The sequence below is a fragment of the Pseudonaja textilis genome, chromosome 1 (genome assembly GCF_049901715.1).
Source record: "Pseudonaja textilis isolate UNSWEBS1 chromosome 1, rPseTex1.2, whole genome shotgun sequence".
NCBI lineage: Eukaryota > Metazoa > Chordata > Lepidosauria > Squamata > Elapidae > Pseudonaja > Pseudonaja textilis.
The window spans coordinates 153,327,969-153,353,492 of record NC_141990.1 but is presented as its reverse complement, the minus strand read 5'-3'; the positions used below and the strand labels follow the sequence as shown (position 1 = coordinate 153,353,492).

Sequence of the window (25,524 nt, the reverse complement as noted above, 5' to 3'; positions counted from 1 at the left end):
AATCTTACATGAAGCAAAATACTTATTTCTGTACTTTGGAGAGCTCTGACTGCAATTATTGAAAACCTGATCACTTGATAAGAGAAGAAACAGCAGCATTCATTTGTTTATTTATAATAGCTAATGCACTTTTCTTTGGGGTTTGTACAAAGCTGATTTTATTTTATTGATTTCTTTTCATCGCTTATCTAAAAGAAAACTGAGAGTCATTGTTATCATTTAGTAAGAAACACTGCACTGGAAGAGACATTGCTGGGTATCAATTTCCCATTCTAATGCAAATGCACGTATTGAAAAATTTCTGAACTGAATTTGCTAGTTTTCTTTTAAATATGAAACCAGTTGCTTCATTCTTTATGTAATGGTTAAAGTAGAAGTGTACCAAAAAAGAGGAAAAAGTGATCAAATAAATTTAACATTTATACTCCAAGACACTATTTTTTTCTTTTTTGTTGTTGCTGGTGTTGAATTTATGCTTTTGTTTTGGTTTGGGTTTTTTTCTGTTTTACTTTTTATGATAAAATTATAAATAATAGCAGTAACCCTCTTGGAAAATACAGAAGCAATTAGATTATGGTTTTTATTTAATAATGCCAGTAAACACTTTTATTCAGAATGATGATACCTCACATGAAAGAATCATGACATGTTTGTTCTTTTTTCAGTATGTGATGTACTCTTTCTGAAACTACCAAATTATTTTACTCTCAAATACTTATTATTTTGAAATCAGGATTGCTGAAGAACTTTTAACCATGTCATTTAAATGAAGAATTGCCAACACATTTTGTAGTATTACATGCACGAATTCCCATCTGCAATTAATCTCTCAACAAAGATAGGGTCTAGATAAGGCCATCCTGTTTTATCTTTTATTTCTTATTCTCTGAGGTAAAAACAATGTAATTGTTAGTTTTTTGCTCTTCTAACAGAGTTTTTTTTTAACTCAGTTCTACCTTCTGCCACTATATATATAGTGGTTGGGATCACAGAAACAAATTCTGACCACTGTTTTTAAATGGGTTCTAAATTAGAAACTTTATAACGATGTGATAGTGAGAATTAAATCACTGATTTGGAGTTTTAGCATCTGTACAAGACATCAAGCATTATGTTTTCCTTGTGTGGAAAAATTGGCAGCCTTCCACAAGCTTTGTCCTAATCCAAAGAAGCCCTTGGAAATCAGCAGTTAAAAACTTTACCAAGGTCCATCAGACTCTTCCTTGGCTGCTGCTGCTGGAGGAGGAAATTAAAGAGAAGTAAACAGATTCTAAAGAGAATGGGATGGGATCTCAGACAAAGAAAGTACTTAAAGAAATAGAACCAGACCTCACTCATCTTTTCTTGAGGATCTGCCTGTGATATTTCAGCTTCTTATCTTCTGTGAATTTTGCAATGTAGCCCTTGACTGAGTATTGTTCTCTTGAAGCAATCAGCCTTCCACCAGAGAGGTACATTGCTACCTCTGCCAGATGGGAACAGAAATTTCCCATACCCTATAATTAATGAAATTCTTATTTTTTGTTACAGGGAATATATAGGTGTAATTTGTTTTTGTACAGCTGGATGAACTCAACATGTTTTACACTCTTGTGTCAGGGTCCTACAGCTGTGACCTTAATTGAATCAAGATAGGGTATAATTTTACTATTTTTGTCCAGATGAGAATCAAATATCTCATAAGTATTATCATAAAACCTCTAGGTTTTCTTACAGTTCCCCATGTCAGACAGAATTACAATTAATATTATATCAGCTGGTTGGTATCAATGTTAGGGAAGTAAATGAAGAGCTAAACTAAATGAAGATATAGTTGTTTTAATTATAATCCCTGTCTTCCATTTCATATCTGTTTTATTATTTTTGTTAGTCTATCTAGTCCAGCTAACTGGGTCTTGTCTTTTGAACTATGGCAAATTGAAAACCCAGCTACAAAAGTACTGAATCATTCTGACACCGGCTAAAATAAGTAAACCAAAAGCGTTACTGCCTAGCCTGATTTATAAACATACTATATACGTTAAACAAAAATATAGGCTGTTATTTTTATAATAAGGCTTTTTGTCCAGCTCATAGGTCTGTAGTCCGAGCTGCAGTACAGTAACCCTTCAGAGGCTACTGGTGAACCTTTTAAAATTATTGCGCTAGAACTGTGGTAGAGAATTGAAAATTGGATCTTTTGTATCTCATATGTCAAATAATGGGCTACCCCATAATGTTGCTAAGCTAACAGAGCTTTTAAACGCCTTCTTCACCAGTGGTTAAACTCAAGCTGCCATTTTTGCAGAGCTGTCAAACTGTAGGAGAGTCCTTGCCTGCCAATCAAAATCAGTTTGTGGCTTCTAATACTGGTTTACGAGCATTTGCTTACAGGAAAGACCAGGTGATAATTATACTATACACAGGAAGGAGAGAGCATCTTTCTCAGTTTGTCCAAATAGCCCTGGTGATAGTTTGGTTTCACTAGAACTAGCCCAGTCTTACATATCAAAGAACTATGTCTGGAAGCATTAAGTTCATTTCACACATCTGCCAAAAAGCAATCAGTGAAAGCAGTGGGGAAAAAGCATCCTGAGAATCATCTCGTTTTTAAATTATCCAGTAATCTCTAGGTAGCCAGCTGTCTCTCTAGTAATAGTTGAAGCCCGTTCTGGTCGCTTTTTGGTTACCAGCAATTTGTATAATGCTGCCCTGTATTTCTTTGAGACAAGATTGTAAAGGATTGGGTTGATAGTAGCACTCAGGTAGAAAAGCTGCAATGCAAAAACGTTGAAATACTGAGAGAAGAGCATCATCCTGTAGTTCTTTGGGTTGATGTACATGATCCGGCCAACATGGAAGGGCAGCCAGCAAATGAGGAATGCCAGAACCAGGATAACTGCAAGTGAGTAGAAAAGAAGGAAATAAGATGACCTGTTGATCTGGTTCAGTTACACCTAAAGCATGACCAGGAGCTTTTGGAGTGGACTGATACTCACACATACTCTGACAAAGGGTAAGTCAGAAAATAACAGCTCTTCATCTGAATAGGAATTATCTGAGGCATTCAACAGTAAGTGCCTTGATAAAATTAACATACCATTGAATTTATTGTTCAGTCCGACTAATATAAAGAAACTATGTGAATTTGGATAATAGATGGGGGAGAAGAGGTTTCAACTCAATTCTGGCAAGGTGTTTTTGGGACCTCGATTGCAGAGGTTTTCCATCTTTAGCTCTGTGTGGGAATACAGTCAGAGATGGTATGCGATTTGAAGATGCTTCTGAAGACCTCCTGTGCTTTGAAAACTGAAATATTCCCATGAGCCCAAAGCTTTCTGTGTTGTGAGATTCTGAGGAAGTGTTACATCCCCACAGAAGTCTGCATTCGAGGGTATGAGCAACAAAACTTTCTTCAGGATAGGGGTTCATCCTTATTTTTTTAAAAAAATTCTGAGGCTGGAGTGCCACACAGCTCCCTGGGCTATGCAACCCTGATTACATGCTAACACTCATTAGACACAAGCAGGATTAGCAAGACATTCTGTAGGTGAACTTGGAACTAGATCGTCCTCCCTCAGTACTTTTGGACTCCACAGAGCATCTCCGTAGTTGTTTATTATACACCAGGATTTTTGGGTTTCCATCAGTTCTGGAGCTCTAATAGGTGGTATAGTAATAGATTGGGAGAGTTTTAGATTGTCAACCTCTGCTACAGAATTGCTAACAATGGAAATCTGCTATGAATCCAAGAGTTTCCTAATTCTAAATAATGGGGCTGGGGGAGTTTCTTTGATAAAGATAAGGGATGGACAGGACATTGAAGCACTAAAGTAATGTTTCCTCCCCCATTTTAAGATATCCTCCACTTACTTACCCAACATGCGCACTGTTTGCTGATGGTTCCGGTATGAAGCCACACCAAGACGTGCTTTGCCAACACACAGAAGTTCTCTAGCAATCAAGCCATGGAGGATGTAGAGACAGAAAAAGGGGAGGATGAAGTAGCTGGTGGTGACCCAGAGCATTGTGTCCAACAGCCCCGTCTGTTGAGCGTACAAAGTAGGGCCACATTCACGGCTGAGATCATCCTCACTGGAAAAGTTGCCAGCCTGTTTGACTCCCGTAAGGAATAAGTAAGGTGCAGCAGAGAGCAGTGCCACAGCCCAGAGCACTACCAGCAGGGCTTTTACCCGCTGTTGGGTCACTAGGACTTTAGCCCGCAGTGGGAAGCAAATGGCCAGATAGCGCTCACCTGTCAGGGCTGTCAGATGCAGGATGGAACAGTAGGCACATGCCTCACTTGACCAGTGCCACACACAACACAGCACAGTACCCAGCACCCATGGCTGGAAGCGCCACAAACGGTACAGATCCATGGGTAGACCCAGGAGGAGCATCAACAGATCAGAGATGGCCAAACTGCCCAAATATAAACTGGTAGTGTTGCGTAGCTCTTGGGAGCAGCTTGTGACAATCACAGTCAAGACATTGCCACCCACACCCAGCACCAGCAAGACCAGGCAAACAGCTGTCACTGGGATGAGAATGCACATGGGCAGCACTGGGCAGAGGTACTTGTTGCAAGGTGGAAGGGCCCAGGTTTCAATGCCCTGTTCTTGACACACAGCTAGACTGCTGCTGTTGGTCGAACCCATGTTGCAGGCAGCACTGCAACTGGTCCCCATGCTGCTATTACAGACCATTTGGAGCACCTCTTGACGCAAGGTGTGAATTCCCTTCTAAGGCATCAAAAAAAGTTTCCTGCTTTCCTTGGTCTTGCTTGATTGGATGTGTTGCTTCTGCAGCTTTTTCTGTTCTGTCCTTTCCTTCTTTCCTTTCTTGGTCTCACTTTGTACTGCAGCGTTCAGCAAAATCTCTGGAGTTGCTGCCCCTTTGCCTGTGCAGTGAAATGAAGTGCCAATGTTCCAATCCCAGTCTGACGGATATCCATGGTTACTGAAAGATAACTCCTCCCAAATAGACAACAAATAAGAAATCAATGTTTTTTTTTATTTGCTCCAATTGAGCTTCGTTCTTTCATATCAGAACAGAAGCAGCTGTTGAGAAGCAAATAAAGATCCCCCCTCAACCCAAAGTACAAAATAGCTGCTGAGATGTGAAAGAGAGCCCCCAAAATAGGAGTACCTAAATGAGAGATTCTTAGATCCCTGAAAGAGATCAGATTTAATACATAGTATGCTTTTGACTTCATCAGACATGACATCTTGTTCTCAACTGACTGGTATGTCTATAGAGATTCTCAATCATCCAGGGCAGGCCATGATTGTTCCAAAGATGATTTTTTTTAAAAAAAAAAAAGGCCACTGGACTTTCTTTGTTTTTGTTTGAAGACATTTTGCAGAATTGAAGAAGCTTCTTAGATGAGAAGCAAAACGTCTTCAAGCAAAAGCAAGGAAAGTCCTGTGACCTTTTAAAAAAGCATCTTTGAGGCAACTGACTGATGTATACCTGTGTTTATGGGAAATTGGGAGGAATTGTAAGCAGCTTAGCTCATGTGTAAAAAGCACAATGTGTGTGACTAGGAAATTAGAGTGTATGAAAAATAAACACTAATTGCTAAGGGCAGATGTTCCAGCTTTGCTGTGTGCTTTTGCCCTTTACTGTGTGAGAAGATACCTATGTCTTGAGATTTACAGTGGTAATTAACATTTCCTGATAAATTTTGATTTATACATTTCATGCTTTTTGTTGAAGAACAATTATTTAATTAGATAATTTTCTTTTCAGGGAGGTTAAATCAGAGGTGGTATTCAGCAGGTTCTGACCAGTTCTGGAGAACTGATAGCAGAAATTTTGAGTAATTCTGAGAACCAGCAAATACCACCTGTGACTGGCCCCACCCCCATCTATTCTCTGCCTCCCGAGTCTCAGCTGATCAGCTGGGTCTTCTTTTGTTGCCCTGCACAGGAGAACGGAGCTGGAAAGCAGGTTAGTGGGGTGGGAAGGGAACGGGGATTTTACAGTAACCTTCCCCTGCCACGCCCACCAAGCCATGCCCACAGAAACAGTAGTAAAATTTTTGAATCCCACCACTGGATTAAATGTTCTCCTGCTGATTCCTGAACATTGATGTTATCATTAAGTGATGGTACATATGTCCTTTTACTTTGGGTTATAGTGACTGGCTAACATCATACACACTTCATGTTAATGTATTATGTGGTTTTTGTTATTGTTTTTACTGGGAGTAAATCATAAATCCAAACAGGTTTAGTGATAGTTACAGTGACAGTGGACTAGGCCAAGGATCTTATTTTAAAAAATAACTGAAGCAAAAAATGATTGTGGGCTTTATTCCTTGCACACACATATTCAGGCACCCTGACTTTGCTCTTATCTTTGAGATAGGTTTGAGAGTTTATCTTGGCTGTAATTATTCCACTCTTATTCCTACACCATGCAAAGACAATTTTAAGGGGGTTTATAATCTGTTACCAATTAACTTAGAAGCTAGGCCAGTATTTCTCAGTTCTTCTCAGAAAATAGAAACTGCATAGGAATTTGTGGGGATCAGAAATTATTTATTTAAATTTGTTATGGCTGTCCACACTGATACCCTGAGTTGCTTACATAATCTAAAAAAAGCAGTCAAAACATTTAAAACATAAAAATAAAAAACTGGGACCAGAGCCACTCATCACTTAAGGACTCAAGATGAGCTAATAGACCTTCAAGGCATACCAAGAGAGAAACTATTGATATATGTGTTTCAGCAATGCAGCAGAAAACTGAAGCTGATGTTTGACTGGATATGAATTGGATATTTTGGAAGGCAGTCATGTGAGCAAGTTCCTAATAGAAATTATTAGGTTTTTTTTTTTAATAGTGTAGGCTGAGACGGGACAGAGGTGGCATTTTGATTTATTGTGGAGCTATTTTTATCACTTGAGTCTTTTTCATGGGTAGTTCTTCCTAGAGTTTAGAGGCATATTTTAAATGGTTCAGTTTGTAAATAATGCCTGTAAGTGGAAGCATCTAACCAAACGTGGCTGAGTTTTGAAACCAGAGTTAGCAACGCTTTAATAGTTACCTTCTACAGCAGTCCCTGTGAATAAAACAGCTGAGGTGTGGCAAACCGCTCTGCCACACAAATCAGCTGTGTTCTAAACAAACGAAATAAAGCACAGGAAAGAGCAGGGGTGGGCAGGCAGGCCTACATGCCCATCGCAGCGGACCAGTTCACTTCCAGTTAATCTTTGGAGCAAGGGGTTCACCCAATTCAGTCCAAACCAGTAGAATCCCACCCCTGGGCACTGCTACCACCAAATCAAACAGTGATGCAGTTCCAAACACTCTCAATTGTGCCTCTGTAAAAAGTGGCCAGGGCAGAAGGAGAAAGATGTGCTCCCCTCATCCAATGTAGGAAATGCAAGGTGCTGGTTTGCATTTGCTTCACTAAGGATGACGTGGAGAAACCAGTTCAGATTGTTAGGGATTAAGCACCCCCAGATACTTAACACTGTTGACCATCTCTTGATACTGAGTGGAGTATGACTATGCCGGCTCTTCCTAAATTCTGCAATGATCTCTTTTGTTTTATTAACGTTTAGAACCAGGTTACTTTTATTATTATTATTCTCCTGATCCCATTAACTAAAGAATGTAATCTTGTGGGACACAGGATATGTACCTATTTTGTTCTAATTGCTGCTTTCTTAAATGATCTCTGCCTAGAAATTAGTGTGACTCCCAACCTGACTTCAACTATTGAAGACCGGGGTTGTTCTCGCAGGCCTTGGGTGATTATGAGCCCCTCTTTTGTCCTTTAGTCTGTTTTTGTTTTAAATATTTTGATATTTTGGTTAGTTGTATATTTTATATGCTTCCTATCATCCATGCTAGCATGATCAGTGGTCATGAAAGTTGCAACAGGAGGAACGTACTGTACAAGGTATTCCAGACTGCTATCTATAACCTTGTTATATAAAAGTCTGAGCAACAAGAAAGAGGCAGTCTGCTTATTTCTTGAAAATATGAGGGCATCCTATTTCAACAAAATTTGTGCCAAAGCCCAATTTTAACAGAAGGAAAAGATTCCTGAGACAGTATCCATAGGATACGTTTGTCCATAGCTGGATGTATGATTGGAATTATGTTAAAAAGAAGTCATGCTGTAGTCTATGCGGGAAAATAATTGGCATTTACACCTTTTTGTCACATGAATTAGGATGATCCCCTCTGCCTGTCCAGATAAGCCCAGTATGGCCAGATGGTAATGCATGTGGTAGAATGCCCTGAAGTCTGTCAGAGCTTAAAAGATTGAGATCCCCTGCTTTCCTTACTGTCTTACACTTATGATTCCCTGCAGCCAGTGATCCCTTTAAACAAAGTTTAGAATGATTTGCTCAATGGTTTAAAATGCTGCATTGCACTATTATCTTTAGTAAGCAATATTTATATTTTTCTGTGGATCCACTTCAAACCTATCAGAAAGGATGAGGTTCACAATACTGGAACCTTTTGAAATAAATTGTATTTGGCTTTAATGTAAATAATTTTGGTGGTGCATATGATGTTCCTACAAATTAAAATGTGTTTTCTTTTGAAGTTAAGAGAAATAATTACAATTGTTGTTTTTTTTTGTCTGGAAAAAATATGCTAATGCATAACCATCATTACTTTAAACATGATTTTGTCCTTGCTTGACAGAAAATATTTCTCTCTACCAAATGGCAAATTATTTACAAACATCAGCTGGATCTGAAGAACATATTTTTGCTCTTTCTTGTAATACCAGCAGTAATCATTTCCTTTGCAAGATTGATTCTTTTATATATTTTGCGTAATTTTTTTTCAAGATTTATTTCATTGGTTCATAATAATTTTCTGTGTATGTACTATTACAAGAGATTAATCAAGTGTTAATATACATGACTCCTGTATTGTATTTCATAAAAGTTCTGCAAAAGGGCCTTTCTTTTCAGAATAAATATATAAGAGCCAGACTTGCTAACCACATTAAAGGAAGAATAAATGAAATTTTCCACAATTTGACTGTGGAAGGTCTACAAAACATGTTTGCTTTATAAGAATTGGCAAGCAGGTAATGGTGAAAGCTTTAAATTTGAGAACCTTTGTCTTTTCTTCTTCTTTTTTCTACACCTTTTCTGCATCTCCATGATCCAGCTATACTCATTAGCACATTCTCTTCATCTAGGTTGGGAAAAAACGTGGTGGCTACTGAGTTTTAGCACTTTGGAGACAGGTGGATTCATTCAGAATTCTTAGAGTACATTTAGGAAGTTCCCAACGAATGGCTTAAGACACTTTATTTTTACAGTATGGATGAAAAAAAGAAAGAGGTAGGAAACCTCCACAAAAACATAATTTTTGTCTTACTTAGCAAAATTATTCTTGCAATGTGCATTCTGGTCATGAACTACTGACTTTTAAATTATAGCACAATTGGAAAAAGGGGGAAATTAATCATATGAACCAGCATACATAGTCCCCATATTTAAACAACCCTCCAAATAATAAAAAGCTTATTCAGATAGGAAAGGTGATATTTGAGATTGTTCTTCCTTGCTCATAGGAAGTTTACATGCTGAGAAGTCAGCAGTCATAGCGTTATTGATCACAAAATCACTATTTATCAAAAGACAACTGAAAAAGTTGTTCTCTAACAGAGTTCTAGTCCCACTTCAAGTGCCTTTGTCATTCTAACTTACCTTTGCCTATTACCTGTTCAGGTAAGTATCCTTCTAAACAAATTACTGAGCAGACATCATGAATTGTTTTTATTTTCTAAGAAGGCTTCTACCATTTTCAAGTACATACCATAAAGTCCCTTCTCTTTCTTACAATTTTCTTTTCACTGCAGCCTTATGTCTTTCTTGCATTTCTCGCCATATTACTTCTTACTGATTGAGCATCAGGTCAGATGTCAGACATAGAAATCCCATCCCATCCAGATGACAATTGTTAGAGATTTGGGCTAATGAGACAGAACATAGTGAATGAAATAATGTCAGTCACCCTGTGGAGATTCCCAAAAGGTCCTCTTGCCAGTAGACATTTGCCATACTTCTGGTGTATATTATAAAGATCCAGCAAATCAGCTTAGAAAATAGCTAAAAGATGCAATTTGGTCTAGTGGTTAAGGCACCAAGCTAGAAACCAGGAGACTGTGAGTTCTAGTCCCACCTTAGCCATGAAAGTTAGCTGGATGATCTTGGGCCAGTCACCACCTCTCAACCCACTTCACAGAGTAGTAGTTGTGGGGAAAACAGGAGAAAGGAGTATTAGATATGTTTGCCACCTTAAGTTGTTTATAAAAAATAAATGTAGGATATAAATAACAGTAAATAAAACCTAAAGTGATAGACAAACTCAAGGGAAAAATAATCCAAATTTTCTTCCTAGTTTCAGGGTGTTGGTTTTTTTTTTTATAGCTTGTCATTTGCAGGTTGGAGAGATTGCAAAACAGATTTTGCAGACTGTTCCATTTCTCAGTAACAAAAATATATTACTGCTAATATTGGGGACAAAAACAACCCCTGTAGTTCAAGCTCCACATGCAACCTTCAGCCTAATTTTTAAAGCCTTCTGCAATCAGCTCAAATCTCTAGTTAGAGCTCCGAGTCCTCCTCTCTCCTTAGTCACTTGCTTTGAACTTTCCATTATTAGTTCCATACTACTTGCTTCCCCTTGGTTCAGCACAATCTTTTTTGATTAGAAAAAAAATGTTGCTGTCCACAGACTTGCCCTGTCAATTCTAGCAGGAAGAGGGAAACTGAGAGGATTTTCCAGATGTTGCTAAACTGCTACTTCCAGCAATTTGCACTGAAGTTGAATTGATTGAAGATGCTGGGAATTACAATTCAGGAACATCTGAAGGACTCTTGGTTTCTTTAGAAGCTTTAAAGACATCTGGAGCCGACAGCATGTATGAAAATTTATCAGCTAAATGTTGGAAGTGTAATCAGATACTAGGTTCATACTAACCATATGTGGTGGACATGCTCAAAGGCAAAAAACATCGGATTAAAATACATAGTTGGTTAGAAAAAAGTGATAAAACAATATATACATTTGAAACAAGGTATATTCTTGTTGGGTATATTACCAGAACAGTATGACAAAGGGAAAACATATTTAATCTTATATATATTAATGGAAGCAAGAATTGCGTTTGCACAACAGAGGAAAAATGAAGAGATCCCTACAGATAAAAGTGCTATTAAAAAAAAAAATTTAGAATGTGTGAGATGGTTAGATTAACACTTAAAGAAAAGAAAAAGAAGAGACAGAATATTTCTTGACATGGGATTTGTTTTATCAATGGTTAACTAACAGAATCTTATTAGAATCTAATAAGATCTAAAAGATAATAAAAACTTTTGTATGGAAAATTTTGTAAGATGGATAAACTAATTGTATTACTGCTTTGTGATCATTACTGATATGTTTATTGTGCTTATTATTATGATCAATGTTGATTAATATTGCATTTCTGCTTAAAAGTAATTGTGTCCAGACAACGTGCTGTTCAGATAGATATGGAATTTTTTTTGTGATATAAAAAGAAAATGTATTAATAAAACATATGTTTAAAAAAGAAGTGTCTTATGCCTCTGTATCTTTTCAAATATCTTTCAGAAGAATCCTTGCTGTCCCTAGAAAAACCAGGAAGAATTGCTCTAGGCCATTTTTTACTAGATTCCCCACACTTTTTGTTGCAATTTAAAAATTGTCTAAGAAACCCAAAGAAAGGAAGAGGGGAAGAGAAGGAGAAGCTATGTAAGATGTTCACAATTTGGGTTATCCAGTTATTGTTTCTTTATCCAAATATTTACACATTTTTATTCTTGTTTTGGTGTATCTGGAAATTGTTAGTATATACTGTAATTTTGAACGTCTATATTTTATAAAAGTTCAGTTAAAGTCTCAGAGGCCCTAGTGCGTAGAGAGAACAATTTCCTTACTAGAAGATCAGTGACATTCTTTAAATAAGCTGAGCTTCATCTGTTTCCTATCAGTTTTAGGGAACTACTTTTGTGCCATTAGATTTCCTAATTAGACTTCCACATAATCAATGTCACCATTCCCAATCATAATACTCACTGTCAGAGTATTTGACAATGGCCTGTATCCCAAACTACAGCCATTGAAGGAAAAGGCAAGGCTGACCTGCACTCCTTCCATCCAACCAACCAGTGAGGGAGCACAGAATTCAGTCATCTACTAGTAACCTACCACTCCTTACTGCCCCTCTCCCTTGCATTGCTATCTTTACTCATGAGAAAGAAAAAGCAGCCATTTTGGCTACAAAAAGACTCACAGCCAAGAAGAAGGAAAAAAGCAGAGGGCAGTTTTGCAACTGGAAGATGGAGATTACTTAAAATTCCCACAGGGGGAAAGGGATCCAATGTCCAGCCTCTGGAAACTGAAAATAGTTCCGTTTGGGACTTTTGCACTATGAGTTTTTGGCAGCTGAGACACTTTAAAAAAAAAAATCAAATAGGTCAACTTGGCTGCCCTCTAGGAAATGTTAGCGTGAGAACCCAGAGGTCATATTCCCACCAGGGCAGAGGTTGGATTTGATAATTATCACTTTCTTCTTTCTCTCTTTCCTGCAGCCAAAAAGCCTGTGGCAATTTATGTGCCACCCATAAATATCTCTTTAAGAGATGGGAGACATTCTGAGGAATGATAGTGTTCGGAGTAGAGATAGCCCTACCATAGTTGTAGTGAGGCTGCAAAAGTCCAGGTGATCACTAGAAATGGAGAAAACTCTACTTCTGTTTTTTTTTTTTCAGACTACATATGATAGCTTTACATTATGGGAATAATGCCAAAGCCTCATATGGACGTGTCTCATCTGTCCTTGTGTCCACTGATCTATACACACACACACACACACACACACACACACACACACACACCTCATGCCATCTCTTTGTCTAGTGGGACAAAAAGAATACATCTGTCCTGCCAGTCATCAACCATATGAGCTCATATTGAAAGCTCATCATGCAAATTTTACCTCTCAACACTGGTATAACTGGGCCAATTTCCAGGGCCCTGCAGCTAAGTGGCAAACATTTGAGGCAACATGCATAGGCCAAGTGTCAACTTGGGTTGACGTGGGCATATCAGACCTTGCCTTTCTCTTTGAAAAATATTTTACAGCAAGATTAAGAAAATATGTATAATTATATTATTATGGTTCATTGGATAGTCAAACATCTTTGATCCATTAATCGTTGTTCAGTTACATCACTTTCCAGGTGTTTTTCCTTCCATAGTTGCATCATTCCTTTTTGAAATCCCCTGGCTATTGGTTCTCCCTGGTAGGAACATTTGATGATTTCTCAATTTTTTTCCAGTTGTCCAGGTTTTACACTTTTGTTCCAGTTGCTTTGCAGTTGCACGCCCTGGTTCCCCGGTAGTAACGACTGAACCCTGTAGCCTATTTTTCGAAAGATCTCCAGGAGCCAAAGCATCTGACGGGACCCATAGCATCTGACACGGGCAACGACTGAGCCAGTGTGGAATTTTGTTGTTTTCTTCTCATCATTGGTGATGGTAGGTGGCTAAGCCACTACCGATCCAAAGGCAGTAATCCCATAATTATAGGGACCACACAGGATAGCTGTCCAGGCCCAGGCACGGCAACCTAACTGCCCTTTGGTGTCAGGAAGGCAGGGCCAGGCATGGGGTGAGGGAGGAGGAAAGTGTGCTGATTATCTAATACCACACAGTCTGTTTATGCTATAATCTTTCCGTTTCGATTTTCAGATCCTGTTACTTTGTGATCTTCTCCAATTGTCTTCAGCTGTTCTACTATCTCCTCCACAGCAATTAGCCACACTTTCTTCTTTTCAATCAACTTTTATAACACAGTGGGATTTGGAATTCCCACATTTTAGCCTACTCATTTTTTGCTACTTTTTCAACTATATATTCCTACCAATTTTTCATTACTAATGAAACAAAATTTTCATTATTTCATATAATTTTTACAGAAGTTTCAGTGAATCATGTTAGCAGTTGTGTTGGGTCATTGTTAAACAGTTTGTGTGATCTTGTTGTACAAGCTAAATATACAAACTGCTGTTTCTTCTGCTTCTTTTACAACTTGCATTTTGAATCATTTGATGAATATTTTCCCCCAGTTTTGGCATTGATTGCATTAGTTCAAATAGTTTGCTCTTGAGCAGCTAAAAATCAAGCCTTCAGGGTTTTTTAAAAGTTCCACTTGGAAGCCATTGTAGGGTTTTATCTTTAGCCATTTTTCCCTTGATCTTTTCCTTGCCAGCATTTTCTTCTTGCTTTTATTACACTATTTTGATATTTATTATTTGTTTTCTACATTTAATAAGTTCCCATTTTTAAATTTCATAATGCTTGTTCTTGGCTGTCTTTTACATAATTAAATGCATAATTCTCTCCTTTGACAGTTTGTTTGATTTGAAATAAACCTCTAATTCCATTTCTACACAGCAGGTATCAATAGTACTATAGGAAAGTAATGCATAGTGAATAATCATTAGGTTTCTTGTTTTTTTCAGTCCAAATTGTCCAGTTCGGCTTATTATTATTATGGCTGGTTGCAAAATCAGCAATACTGATATCTTTTCCAATTATCAAGTCTTTCTATTATTAGTACTGTATATTTCTGGATAGAGATGTATGGCTGTGTAAAGCAGCAGAGACTAAAAAGTATTTTTGTCAGTTCTAATGACACTTGTCACCCTGAGAATCCAACTGAGGGCAAAGGAGATATGTGGGGTCATGCGGATAGGATTACAAATGAATAAAACAATGGGTCTTCTTCTCAGATTCAATTTAATGCAAGAGATAGAAATAACCAGAATTCAAACCCTTACCTAAATCAGCTTTCCCCTTTCAGAAATGCTGGGGCTATAACTTCTACCGCGACTTTGTGAAGAATGAAATTTGGTAATGTCCTAAAAACTATGACAATTTAGGAAATCTTGAGTTTGTGGACTTAACCTATCTGGAGAAAATCTCATTGAGATGACTAGCCAACATATTTCATTGCAGAGCGCCGTTTGAATCAGCTACCTGGAAGAATGTTCAAGCTGATCCCTAAGGTATCAGCATTTCTGCAAATCTCAGACACTTGAGTATTTTATGATCCCTGTAATATTTGTCTTACTGGCAATAAACATTAATCTTTTGGAACTAATGGAAAATGATAGAATAATCGCATGAATGTTGTTTCCTAGATATATTTGTGCTGATTAGGTGAGATGACGCATCAGGCTCCTAATAATATTACAGATGAGAAAACAATATTACAAGCATCCTGTGGAGAGGAAACTCTAATCAAATAGTACATATTAATTAAATGATACATTATATAAATGAAGCCATAAAAGTCTTCTTGACTTTGCTTCACAAATGTTTGTCAAACGCCTTCTAATAAAAGCTAAACTGCTAAAAGATACTTCACATAGAAGGGTGATCCAAATGAATAGTAAGGACTTGCGGTCTAGATATTTTACAGAGGAAAGGAATTGGGGCTAAAAAACCTCAAATTTTCTTTCACTTATTAATTTAGCCAACACGTTTACATTTCTCTATGATTTCCCATCCAATGTCTACACAGTTACGACCATATTCAGCCTTATTGAACCAAAATTTATCGAAAGGTATTCTTCAGAGCAGTGAAAGTGCCACAAAACAGCATTCAAACTTTTGACTTCCAAGAGCTCCTCAATAGGCAAATTGGCTAGAAAAAAGCCAGAGAATTAAAAGAAAAGGAAAGAGCCCTCTCCATATAAAATAACATTTTTGAAGAAATTGTGTCTGTTTTGACATTCAAATTAGGTCTTTGAGGTCTCCCAAAGATTGTTGGAACGATGCTGTGTCAGCAAAGGCATGCTTCTTGGGTCACAATGTCACTGTTTAATTGAAGAGATCTAAAATGCAAACTGCATAGGTTCTTGCCTTGGAAGAAAACAAGAACATATAAATACTATAGTTTTGATATCAGGAAAGCCAAATCATAATATGGATGAACTTCACTAACTAGAGTATCATTGTAAGCTTAAGTTTTACTAAGTAAGCTAAAGATTTGATGAAACTCTGATCTGTTAAAAAAAACATCTTCAGAGCACTCTCAGAGTGTGGCTTCATGTAGAAAAGTGTATCTCCTAAAAATAAAGAGGAAACAAATATTCTATTTATTCCCTATTTTATTAAACTGCGCCCTTGTTTCTTAAGGAAAAAGACTGAGTTAAATGACTTCACAAAAACAGAAGCCCAAAGAATGATACATACATCACCCATAGAACTAGTTCATATATTATTTTCCTGTTTCAGTGAAGAACTCAAGCAGTTTATAATAAACCATAATAAAATATAATAGCTTGCTAAAGTATTTTAAAAAGTAAAATTCCATGTTTCTTTTACTGGACCTTTGGTGACAATGAATGAATGATGCTTGTTCCATACTAGCAGGCTTGAAGACCTGCATTCCTATTGGTCCAGAAGAGTCGGGCCAGGATTGGACGAAATACGCAATCGTGATTGGTTCGTAAGGGGCTTGCCGCGATTGGGTAAAACCAAGCGCGGCAAGCTCAAAAAGCTGTCATTGGCTGCCTAGCCGCGGCCGGCTCTATAAAAAGAGCTGCCGTGGCTGGGGTTGCTGTCTCAGAATCTGTTCACTAAATAAAGAGCTGTTGTTCATTACCCGTGCCTCGCCTCTCTATGGGACCCACCGACCGAACATAACAATGCTGTTTTGGGATTTTGATTTTTAGTTAAGAGATGAGTTACAGGGCAAACAAAATTTACATTATATTTACAGATGATGAGAAGCTATTAAAACATTTTTTTCTTTTTTGATATTTTTGTAGTTTGCATCAGCTTTTATTCTCTTCATTTGTAATTCTTCATAAAATTATCTGAAAAAAAGTAAAATTCCATGATTGCATTTGTACATTATTATTTTTTATTATTAGTACTTCTAAATCACTTCCATCATGTTTCTAGCCATCTTATAGAATAACACAGAATACACATGAATTTATTTAAAATATGACAATTATAATAATATATATTAACATACAGCGCAAATAATAATAGCATCATAAAACCGTAGGAGCTACTTCTGTATTATACTGATCCAACACGTTTATGTATTGCATTACATCATCTTCAGTTAGAAAAGTTTACAGTATCCAATCATTAGGGGTAGCTATCAGTACTTTGTCAGAATTAACAACAATTTATTAAACGAATGAGCCACCCACTGCCAGAAAAACGCTTGGCCAAGCCCATGTGTTTTCAGCTGACACTTTAAAAACCACAAATCCCAGCTCATCTCCATGGAAGAGAATTTCATATGGCAGAAAGAGCATTTTCTGCTCTGCTTCCAAATGAGCTTTAGTGAGCTTTAGAATAGCAAGCAAGACATCATCCAGACTATGAACAGAATGGTTAAAGTCCTCCATTGAGAGACAGTTTCTCTCTCTGAAAGAAGATAATTGACAATCGAATGAACGCATCCATTTTGTTCAGGGAATGCCTTATTTTCAAGTAATCTTCAATAATTTTGCTTCTGCTTTTGGTACAGTACGAAACCAATGGACCAGAATTAAGAGAACTTTTTGATTGGACATGAAAACTTTTCTATAAACTTTTCTAAAGTTTACTAAAGATGATCAACATTAGGGACAAAGTAATATTCAAACAATCATGTTTCCCACAAAATGACTAGTACCAAATTATCCTTGGGAACTCATTATCAATTGTTTTCAAATGGTTTAAGTCCTAATTCAATCAAATCAAAGCTGAATCATGTCCAATACCAGATTTCCAACGGTATTCAGTGGATTAAGCTCCTGTTGATCAGAGACATCTGTACAATATGTGTTGCTTAAGGAAAAAAAAGCACACCCTCAATCAGGTATAAAGAGAAAATGCATGGTAGTGGGATTTTCACTTCAATTCTGAAGAGTGCTATTTTTAATTGTCCCTGAGAAAACTAGCAGGTTACATGACACACACCTCTGCCCTCCATCAGAGAGATGCTCAGGAAGAATTGCTGGCAGAGACCTGCTTATGTGGCCTCCTAAAATTTGCCACTTGAGGTAGGCACTTCATTCTGCCCAATGTTAGGGCTAGCTCTGCAATCAACAGCATCCAAAACCTACACCAGCCCAATTTTCTTTAATGCTCAGTTACTTCAAATACCTTATTTTGGCCTCATCAGGAAGGTGCTACAAACACTATGAATGTTGATCTCCCTGTTATGCTCTTTTCCTCACTCTTCCAAGCAGAGGTGGGATTCATTTTTTCACCACTGGTTCTGTGGGCGTGGCTTAGATGGTGGGCATGGCTTGGTGGTCATGTGACTGGGTGGACATGGCTTGGTGGTCATGTTATTGGATGGATGTGGCCAACTCAATATCACTCACATCAAGGCACGCATCTCCTTGCCTGGCCTCTCATGACTTGGGGGATGCTGCAACAGTCGTAAGTGTGAAAAATGGTCATAAGTCACTTTTTTCAGTGCCATTGTAACTTTGAATGGTCACTTCACACAAGCAAAGTACCAGCAAAGGAGGGGGAAAAAAACCTCCAGAGAGCTTCCTGAGACAGGAAGTCTAGTCCTGCCAAGAATATAATAAGGGTTAATGGAGAAGCAGTTTCTGTAAGCAACACCAGAATGTTTCCTTCCTGCTTTCCTTACAGGATTAGGCCAGTAATTTCTTCTAACAACCAGTTCTCTGGACTGTTTAGAATGTTAACAACCGGTTCGAGTGAATAGGTGTGAACTGGTAGAATCCCACCCCTGCTTCCAGGGTGTAATTGTAACACAGCAATCTGAACTACACACATTATGAGCCTGCTTTGTTTCTAGTTCCTGCACTAATGAAGCCCACTACAGAATTTTTCAGCTAAAACATTCTCGACTGACTTTTTCATCACACTGCTTAGTTCAACTTCAGGGTAGTCTATATAATTCAAGATTGCAGTAATTTTTATATCGTTCGAAAGTTTAGATTTCAGGTGGTGTGCAGTATAAAACCAGCTCTCTCCAAATAGAAAAAGGCATCACCTAGATGTAGATTAAAACTTGTTCAGTTAAATTATACACAACCTAGTGTCCCCAGTTTTTTTTTTTAAGACAAGTACTAAACTTCCTAGCTATATACCTCACTGGCTGAAAACATCTGGAGGAAAGTAAGTTGCTTACCCGATGTCTAATCAGTAACTAGTATTATTGGAGGTATTTTATTATATAGCATTGTAAGCTTGAGGAGGACCGCAAAGATCATCTCTTTACCTCTATGGAGGATAAAAACAGAGAAAGGCTTTAGTAAATGATTTAATAGCAATTTTGTAACAGTTAATTTTAATAGGGCTAAAATGAATAAATAGTCCATTAAAATATATCAATCAGAATAGATTGGGACCTTGGAGGTCTTCTTGTCACAACCTAGTGTCCCCAGTTTTTTTTAAAGACAAGTACTAAACTTCCTAGCTATATACCTCACTGGCTGAAAACATCTGGAGGAACTGCATCCAGTTTTGGTCATTATAAAATATATGTTGAGACTCTAGAAATAGTACAGAGAAGAGCAACCAGGATGATTAGGGGACTGGAGGCTAAAACATACAATGAACGGTTGCAGGAACTGGGCATGGCTAGTCTAGTAAAGAGAAGGACCAGGGGAGACTTGATAGCGGTCTTCCAATATGTGAGGGGCTGCCACAGGGAGGAGGCTGTGAAGCTATTTTCTAAAGCACCTGTAGGCTGGAGAAGGAATAATGGATGGAAACTGAACAAAGAGAGATTTAACCTGGAAATCAGGAGAAACTTTCTGACAGTGAGAACAATCAACCAATGGAACAGCTTGCCCTCGGAAGTTGTGGGAGCGCCATCAGTTGAGACTTTCAAGAAGAGAGTGGACTGCCATTTGTCAGAAATGGTGTAGGGTCTCCTGCTTGGGCAGGGGGTTGGATTAGATGACCTACAAGGTCCCTTCCAACTCTGATTATCTGTAAATCTTTAGTCCAAGGTCTTCTAACTCAAGCAGGAAACTCTATGCTATTTCAGACAAGTGACTGTCCAATCTTTTCTTTAATATCTCTTTTCTAAGAGCATATGAGAGGTGGGGGGGTGCTTTTGTTTTCCTTCATACTTTAATTTTTACATGGAATCTTAATTGTTGGCCATTCAGTAAGAGCAAACATGTTCTAAAGTTTTCCTAATTCAGTTTTGGGTATTATCAATCATGGGTAACTAACTTAAATAGTCCCTGGTGAAGATTTTTGGATGGTAAAGGAAATGATGGTGGTGATGGCCATGGTAATGACAATGACACAGAATACTGAAGACTATTATATGCAAGCTCAAATCAGTCCATCCATTCCAATCCACTGACTCATGATACAGATGCCCCAAAGTGACATATAATAAGCAGGTGAGTGGTTTGGCCTTAGCACTGACTACAACAACATGGTTGATTTTAAACCTTCCTTCTGGAAGAATGTCAGTATCATAAAACACCTCATAATCATGCTCAATAACATTTATTGTTAAAGCAGCCATGGAAGCTGTTTCCAAAGTACTGTTCTCTGGGCATGTTGGAAATTGGATGGACCTCAAGCATAGGGTGCCATCTTGTGGCATTGTACAGCCACACAAAGCATATGTTGATTGTTTCTGGAATAACCTCTTAGCAATTCTAGTCAAACTGTCTTTTTATAAAAAAGACTATGAACATGGTCTCAGTCACACCTAGGCAGGTAGTTGTTTCCATTTGTGGTGGGAATTCTGTAAAGTAGGAACATAATGGCAAAATCATATATTAAAATTCTTGATCCAGGTCATTGAGCATTTTTAACATTATTAAAACCAAAAAATTCTACTTATTCTATTAAACTAAGCCAGGTATAAAGACATAATATACAGTACAATATACAAATCACAATTTACAATTACTCAAACCATTTCAAAAAATATGAACCTCAATCTAATAGTTACAATGTCTATAGGGCAACGTTCTGGTCCTCAGACCAGCCATATGTCAATATACTGTATCTATATATAATTTATGGACTCATCTAATTCTGTTTAATGCTAAGGCTTTTTTTAAAATTAGGACTGCAATTGATCTTCCCAGTTATTAAAAAATCTCTTGGACTTTCTTATAAAGTTACCATATTGTTCCTTTTTATTTTCCCCTATGGGTATATTTTTGCATTATTTCAACCTGATGTTTTGGAAGATATATATGGGGGACACAGTTGGACAAGTTGGAGAAGGTTCTTATTAGAGTATGCACTAAAAACATTTCATTTTATACCTCAAACTTTAGAGTTTAGCCAAGAAACAATGTTAACAAACAATGTTAAAATGCAGAATTTGAATCTACTGTCAAGCATGGAGAAAAATATATCTGATGGACTCAAGAAATAATCTTCAGAACTTTGTTGATCATAAGGACTGTCAGATGTACCCAAACTATTTTAAAGTGCTGTGCTGTGAAACTAAAATTAAATAATAGCAATCTGTAAAGTAAACCCTGTAATCTGAAATCCTTTAGATAAGAAGTGAAAAAATGTTCAAAGAATAGCTTTGAAATTCCATGGAAAGAATTTCAGGAACACCTCAGCAAGAGTTTTATTGGTTTATTAGTGCTTGAAACATCTCGGAGTAAAATCCAAATAAAATTTTTGTCTTCTCGTTTTGCAAAAAAATCCTACAGTTGAGGGTAGTGAAGAAAATTTAAATGAAGGATTTTAATAAATGAAATCTTAAAAACGGGATATATTTATTTCACAATCACGATAAAACTACAATATTGAACAAGTCAGTTTCTTGAGAAAAATAGCCATCTCTGCAGCAATATCTAAAATTAATGAACTGAAAACTTCTGAATTCAGAGTAGTGATAAAAACTTAATTTTGAAAAATAGAGTTTGTGTTTTCCATACCTTTATGTCTATGTGAAGAAATATAATTGGGAGACTTTCTGAAGGAAGACTAACAGTGAATATATAACGATGAAATGCAGACATTTATCAAAGCATGCATTTTAGTTGTGTAATTCAATCTATTAAATCAAACTTTATATATATAAAAGTTTAAATAATACAAAGTAAACAGGCAAAAATTGTTCCGCTGCTTGCCTCCTGCCATGCGAGGCTACCTCAAACTCAGCTTTCTGTAATCTGTTGAAATTGTAATCCACTACATGAAAAGTCAGGGTTCAGGAAGTCAAAAATGCATACTATACCTGTTTGTTGATTCTGGCTGCTCTGTACAATCCTCCTCCTATTACTGAGTGAAGGCTAAATGAGTCTACTCATAGAGATTATTTTGCATGGGTTATTGACATTTTTCCGTCAGCAAAGTTGTACTTTTGTAATTTTCAGGGATCCTAACTGGAGGATTTCCCAGAAATGATTGCATGTATGGTCTGCTTTTGTAACTTCTCTGTTCCCCAAATTACAAGCCACAAATTTCATTTATTCTAGAATACTTTTAGATGCCTCTGGTTTTCAAATAGGTACTTGGCGTCTTAAACAATGGCATGTGAGAATATTTGCTGCCCTTCAGGAGCCAAGTAGTGTTTGTTGAATAGCTTGTTCATAAAATCATGGGAGTTGTAGAGATACCAGCATTTTTCCAAAACAATCAGAAGAGGCATGAAAGAAAGCTTCAAATGAACTTTTATTTGTTTTGAGCTGGCCATGGTAGCCAAAATCAACATTGATGATGGGCACCCTGCCTTACTGGTTTGACTACAGCTTGGAAAAATTCAGATATGGTCATCAGATTTTTCAGTGATTCAGAAAGGGCCTGGTTTCCTTATCATTCCAAGTGCAGACTGGGGTGGAGGGGTTGTCATGGTGGAAACACAACTGCTGATTCAAGGCATTAAGCTGTATCAGCCATACCACTACAGAATAATAGTTGTCCACTGCATCTGTAGCTCATGAAAAATTATGTCTTTTGATTAAGTGATTCAATTGGAAAAGATGCTACGAGACTGCTTCCAAGTTTTTAGAATAGCCTAGTAAACATGGAGCTGATAGCCATACAGTAGCTAAGGCTCAGGAAAAAGCTAGGTACTAAGAAATTGATTATAGGGAGGAGACTAAAGGCAAAGCAGAAGAGATACTTAAATATTTCATTTACTTTAACTTTGCGACTTAACTCCTTCCCTTACTGGGTTTTACAGTGCAAATTTTTATGGCTGCATCTAGTTCTCCAACTGGAGGGAGGCCTCAGAATGAGAAGATAGGTGACTGAAGAATTATATAACTTCCTTCTACTCATTCTCTTTTGATGGCACTATGCAGAAATTGATATAGTAGGCTGTACTTCAAAAACATGAAGTAGAGGCATTCTAGGTCTATTTTGGTTGTATGCCCCCCTGGACATCAAAACTACTTCCCGGATATGGAATCAAGATCTGATTAACAATTGGCTGGAGAGTCCATAGCAAAGTTGAAATTCCCCACAATTCCTCCCTATTCAGGTAAAAAACCTTTTTTTTTATCCTTTTGGAAAATATTCAGCAGGAAAGAGACTCTAGAAGGAATAAAGAAATGAAAAGGACCTAAGATAATAATTGCTCCTAAAACTCAGAATTAAAGCTGTGATCTAGAACAGCAGTCGCCAACCTGTGGGCCGTGGCCCACTGGTGGGCCTTGAGAAAATTTTGGTGGGCTGCAGAGAAATCTCCCAAAGCAATTAATCCAGGCTGCACAGAAACACAAGGCTGTGCAGCCCACATGGCCTGCAGGAACGCTCCTGCCCACTCACTCCTTACCCAGCAAATTTGCCTGTTAAAATTGCTGTTTTTCCTTTTTCTGACCATCATCTGTTCTGCAGTGCTGGGAGATTTAGATTAGCTAGGAAGCAGAAAATGGTTGGATTTCTTGCTTTCTAGCTAGTCTTTAGATCTTTGGCTCTGCATCCCTTAGGATTGAAGGTTTGCTTAAAGGCAAATTCAGTGCAGACTCATGGCAAGCAAATTTGAGAGACTGAGCTAGCCGATGGCAGATAGATAGATCAATGAATGATTCTGTGAGCAACTGAATCTGCCTGCTTTGCCTGCTTTTGGGTAAAAATTGCTTTTTTTATTAAAAAAAATCAATATTTACATACATGGTATGTTGTGAGTTAATTTCGTGAGTTTGCTTGCTAGCACAATTTATGTGACAGACTGAGCTAGCCAATGGCAGATAGATTTCTGAATGAATCTGTGATTCTATTTATTTTATTTATTTGATTTGTCAATTGTTTACAAGATAATAAGTATATACATAGTTAGGAATACATGAAATGGGTACAGATAAGAAAAATAAAAGAAACAATAGGACAGGGACGGTAGGCACGTTGGTGCGCTTATGCATGCCCCCTACAGACCTCTTAGGAAAGGGGTGAGGTCAATAGTAGACAGTCTAAGGTTAACGTTTTGGGGGTTTGGAGAAGAAACTAGAGTCAGGTAGAGTATTCCAGACATTGACCACTCTGTTGCTGAAGTCGTATTTCCTGCAATCAAGTTTGGTGCGGTTAACCTTGAGTTTGTATCTATTGTGTGCTCTTGTGTTGCTATGGTTGAAGCTGAAGTATTCATTGGTAGGTAGGACATTGCAATGTATGATTTTATATAACCATAGTTAGATCAGACCAAAGACGGCATAATTCAAGGTTTTCTAGTTCTAGAATTTCAAGTCTGGTGGCATAAGGTATTTTACAACGAGTAGAGTATTTTTGGACTTTCTCAACTGTGCTAATATTAGATACATAATGTGGGTTCCAGACTGATGAGCTGTATTCGAGTACTGGTCTAGCAAATGTTTTGTATGCTCTAGTTAGTAGTGTGATATTACCAGAGAAAAAGCTACGTAGGATTAGATTAACAACTCTTAATGCCTTTTTGGCTATGTAGTTACAGTGGGCTCTAGCACTTAGATCATTAGAGATGAGTATTCCAAGGTCCTTTACAGAGTTTGGATCATCAACAAGATCTTGACTATTCAGCTTGTATTTTATTTTCTGATTATTTTTTTTTGCCAATATGTAAGACAGAGCATTTATCTGTTTGAGATTTGAAGTTGCCATTTGTTTGACCATTCTGATACATAGTCAAGATCTTTTTGAAGGGTAGCAGTATTGTCTGTGGTATTGAATAGCTTTACATCATCAGTGAAAAGAACGCATTTGCTCTTAATATGATCACAGAGGTCATTTATCTAGAGTATGAAGAGAGTTGGTCCTAGAACACTGCCTTGGGGGATACCACTATTGACAGGTACAGAATTTGATAGGACGCTCCCAATTTTGACCATTTGTTGTCTGTTTGACAGGAATGCTTCTATCCAGTTATGCAGTTATCCAGAGATACCATAGGATTTTATTTTTAGTAGTTTGTCGTGTACCGCTGAATCAAAGGCTTTACAGAAATCTATGTAGATTGCGTCTATTGCTTTGCCCTGATCGAGTTGTGTCGTCCATATGCTTTTGCAGTGTAAGAGTTGCAGATTACAGGATAGTTTTTTTCTGAAACCAAATTGTTTA

The 25,524-nt window shown here is 37.5% G+C and overlaps 1 protein-coding gene and 1 long non-coding RNA gene across 2 annotated transcripts; both read right to left on the bottom strand.

Annotated features, from left to right (window-relative positions):
* Positions 1–224: 224 nt before the first annotated feature.
* LOC113444228 (motilin receptor) lies at positions 225–4,936 on the bottom strand. The gene is made up of 2 exons (XM_026712874.2): positions 3,857–4,936; positions 225–2,878 (listed from the first exon to the last, which is right to left on the bottom strand). Exons 1-2 carry the CDS (start codon positions 4,683–4,685, stop codon positions 2,595–2,597), a joined length of 1,113 nt encoding a protein of 370 aa, XP_026568659.2. The 5' UTR covers positions 4,686–4,936; the 3' UTR covers positions 225–2,594.
* An 11,464-nt stretch (positions 4,937–16,400) lies between these two features.
* Positions 16,401–22,540, bottom strand: LOC148127875 (uncharacterized). Its single transcript, XR_015741175.1, has 3 exons — positions 22,229–22,540; positions 19,181–19,272; positions 16,401–16,883 (listed from the first exon to the last, which is right to left on the bottom strand). It is a non-coding gene; the product is annotated as an uncharacterized LOC148127875 (long non-coding RNA).
* Positions 22,541–25,524: the final 2,984 nt, after the last annotated feature.

What these genes read in the sequence shown, in the direction of transcription:
- LOC113444228 (XM_026712874.2), bottom strand. Translation starts at nt 4,685, where the DNA reads ATGGTCTGTAATAGCAGCATGGGGACCAGTTGCAGTGCTGCCTGCAAC. An exon ending in GCAAACAGTGCGCATGTTGG is followed by an intron (nt 2,879 to 3,856) that starts GTAAGTAAGTGG and finishes ACTCACTTGCAG; the next exon opens with TTATCCTGGTTCTGGCATTC.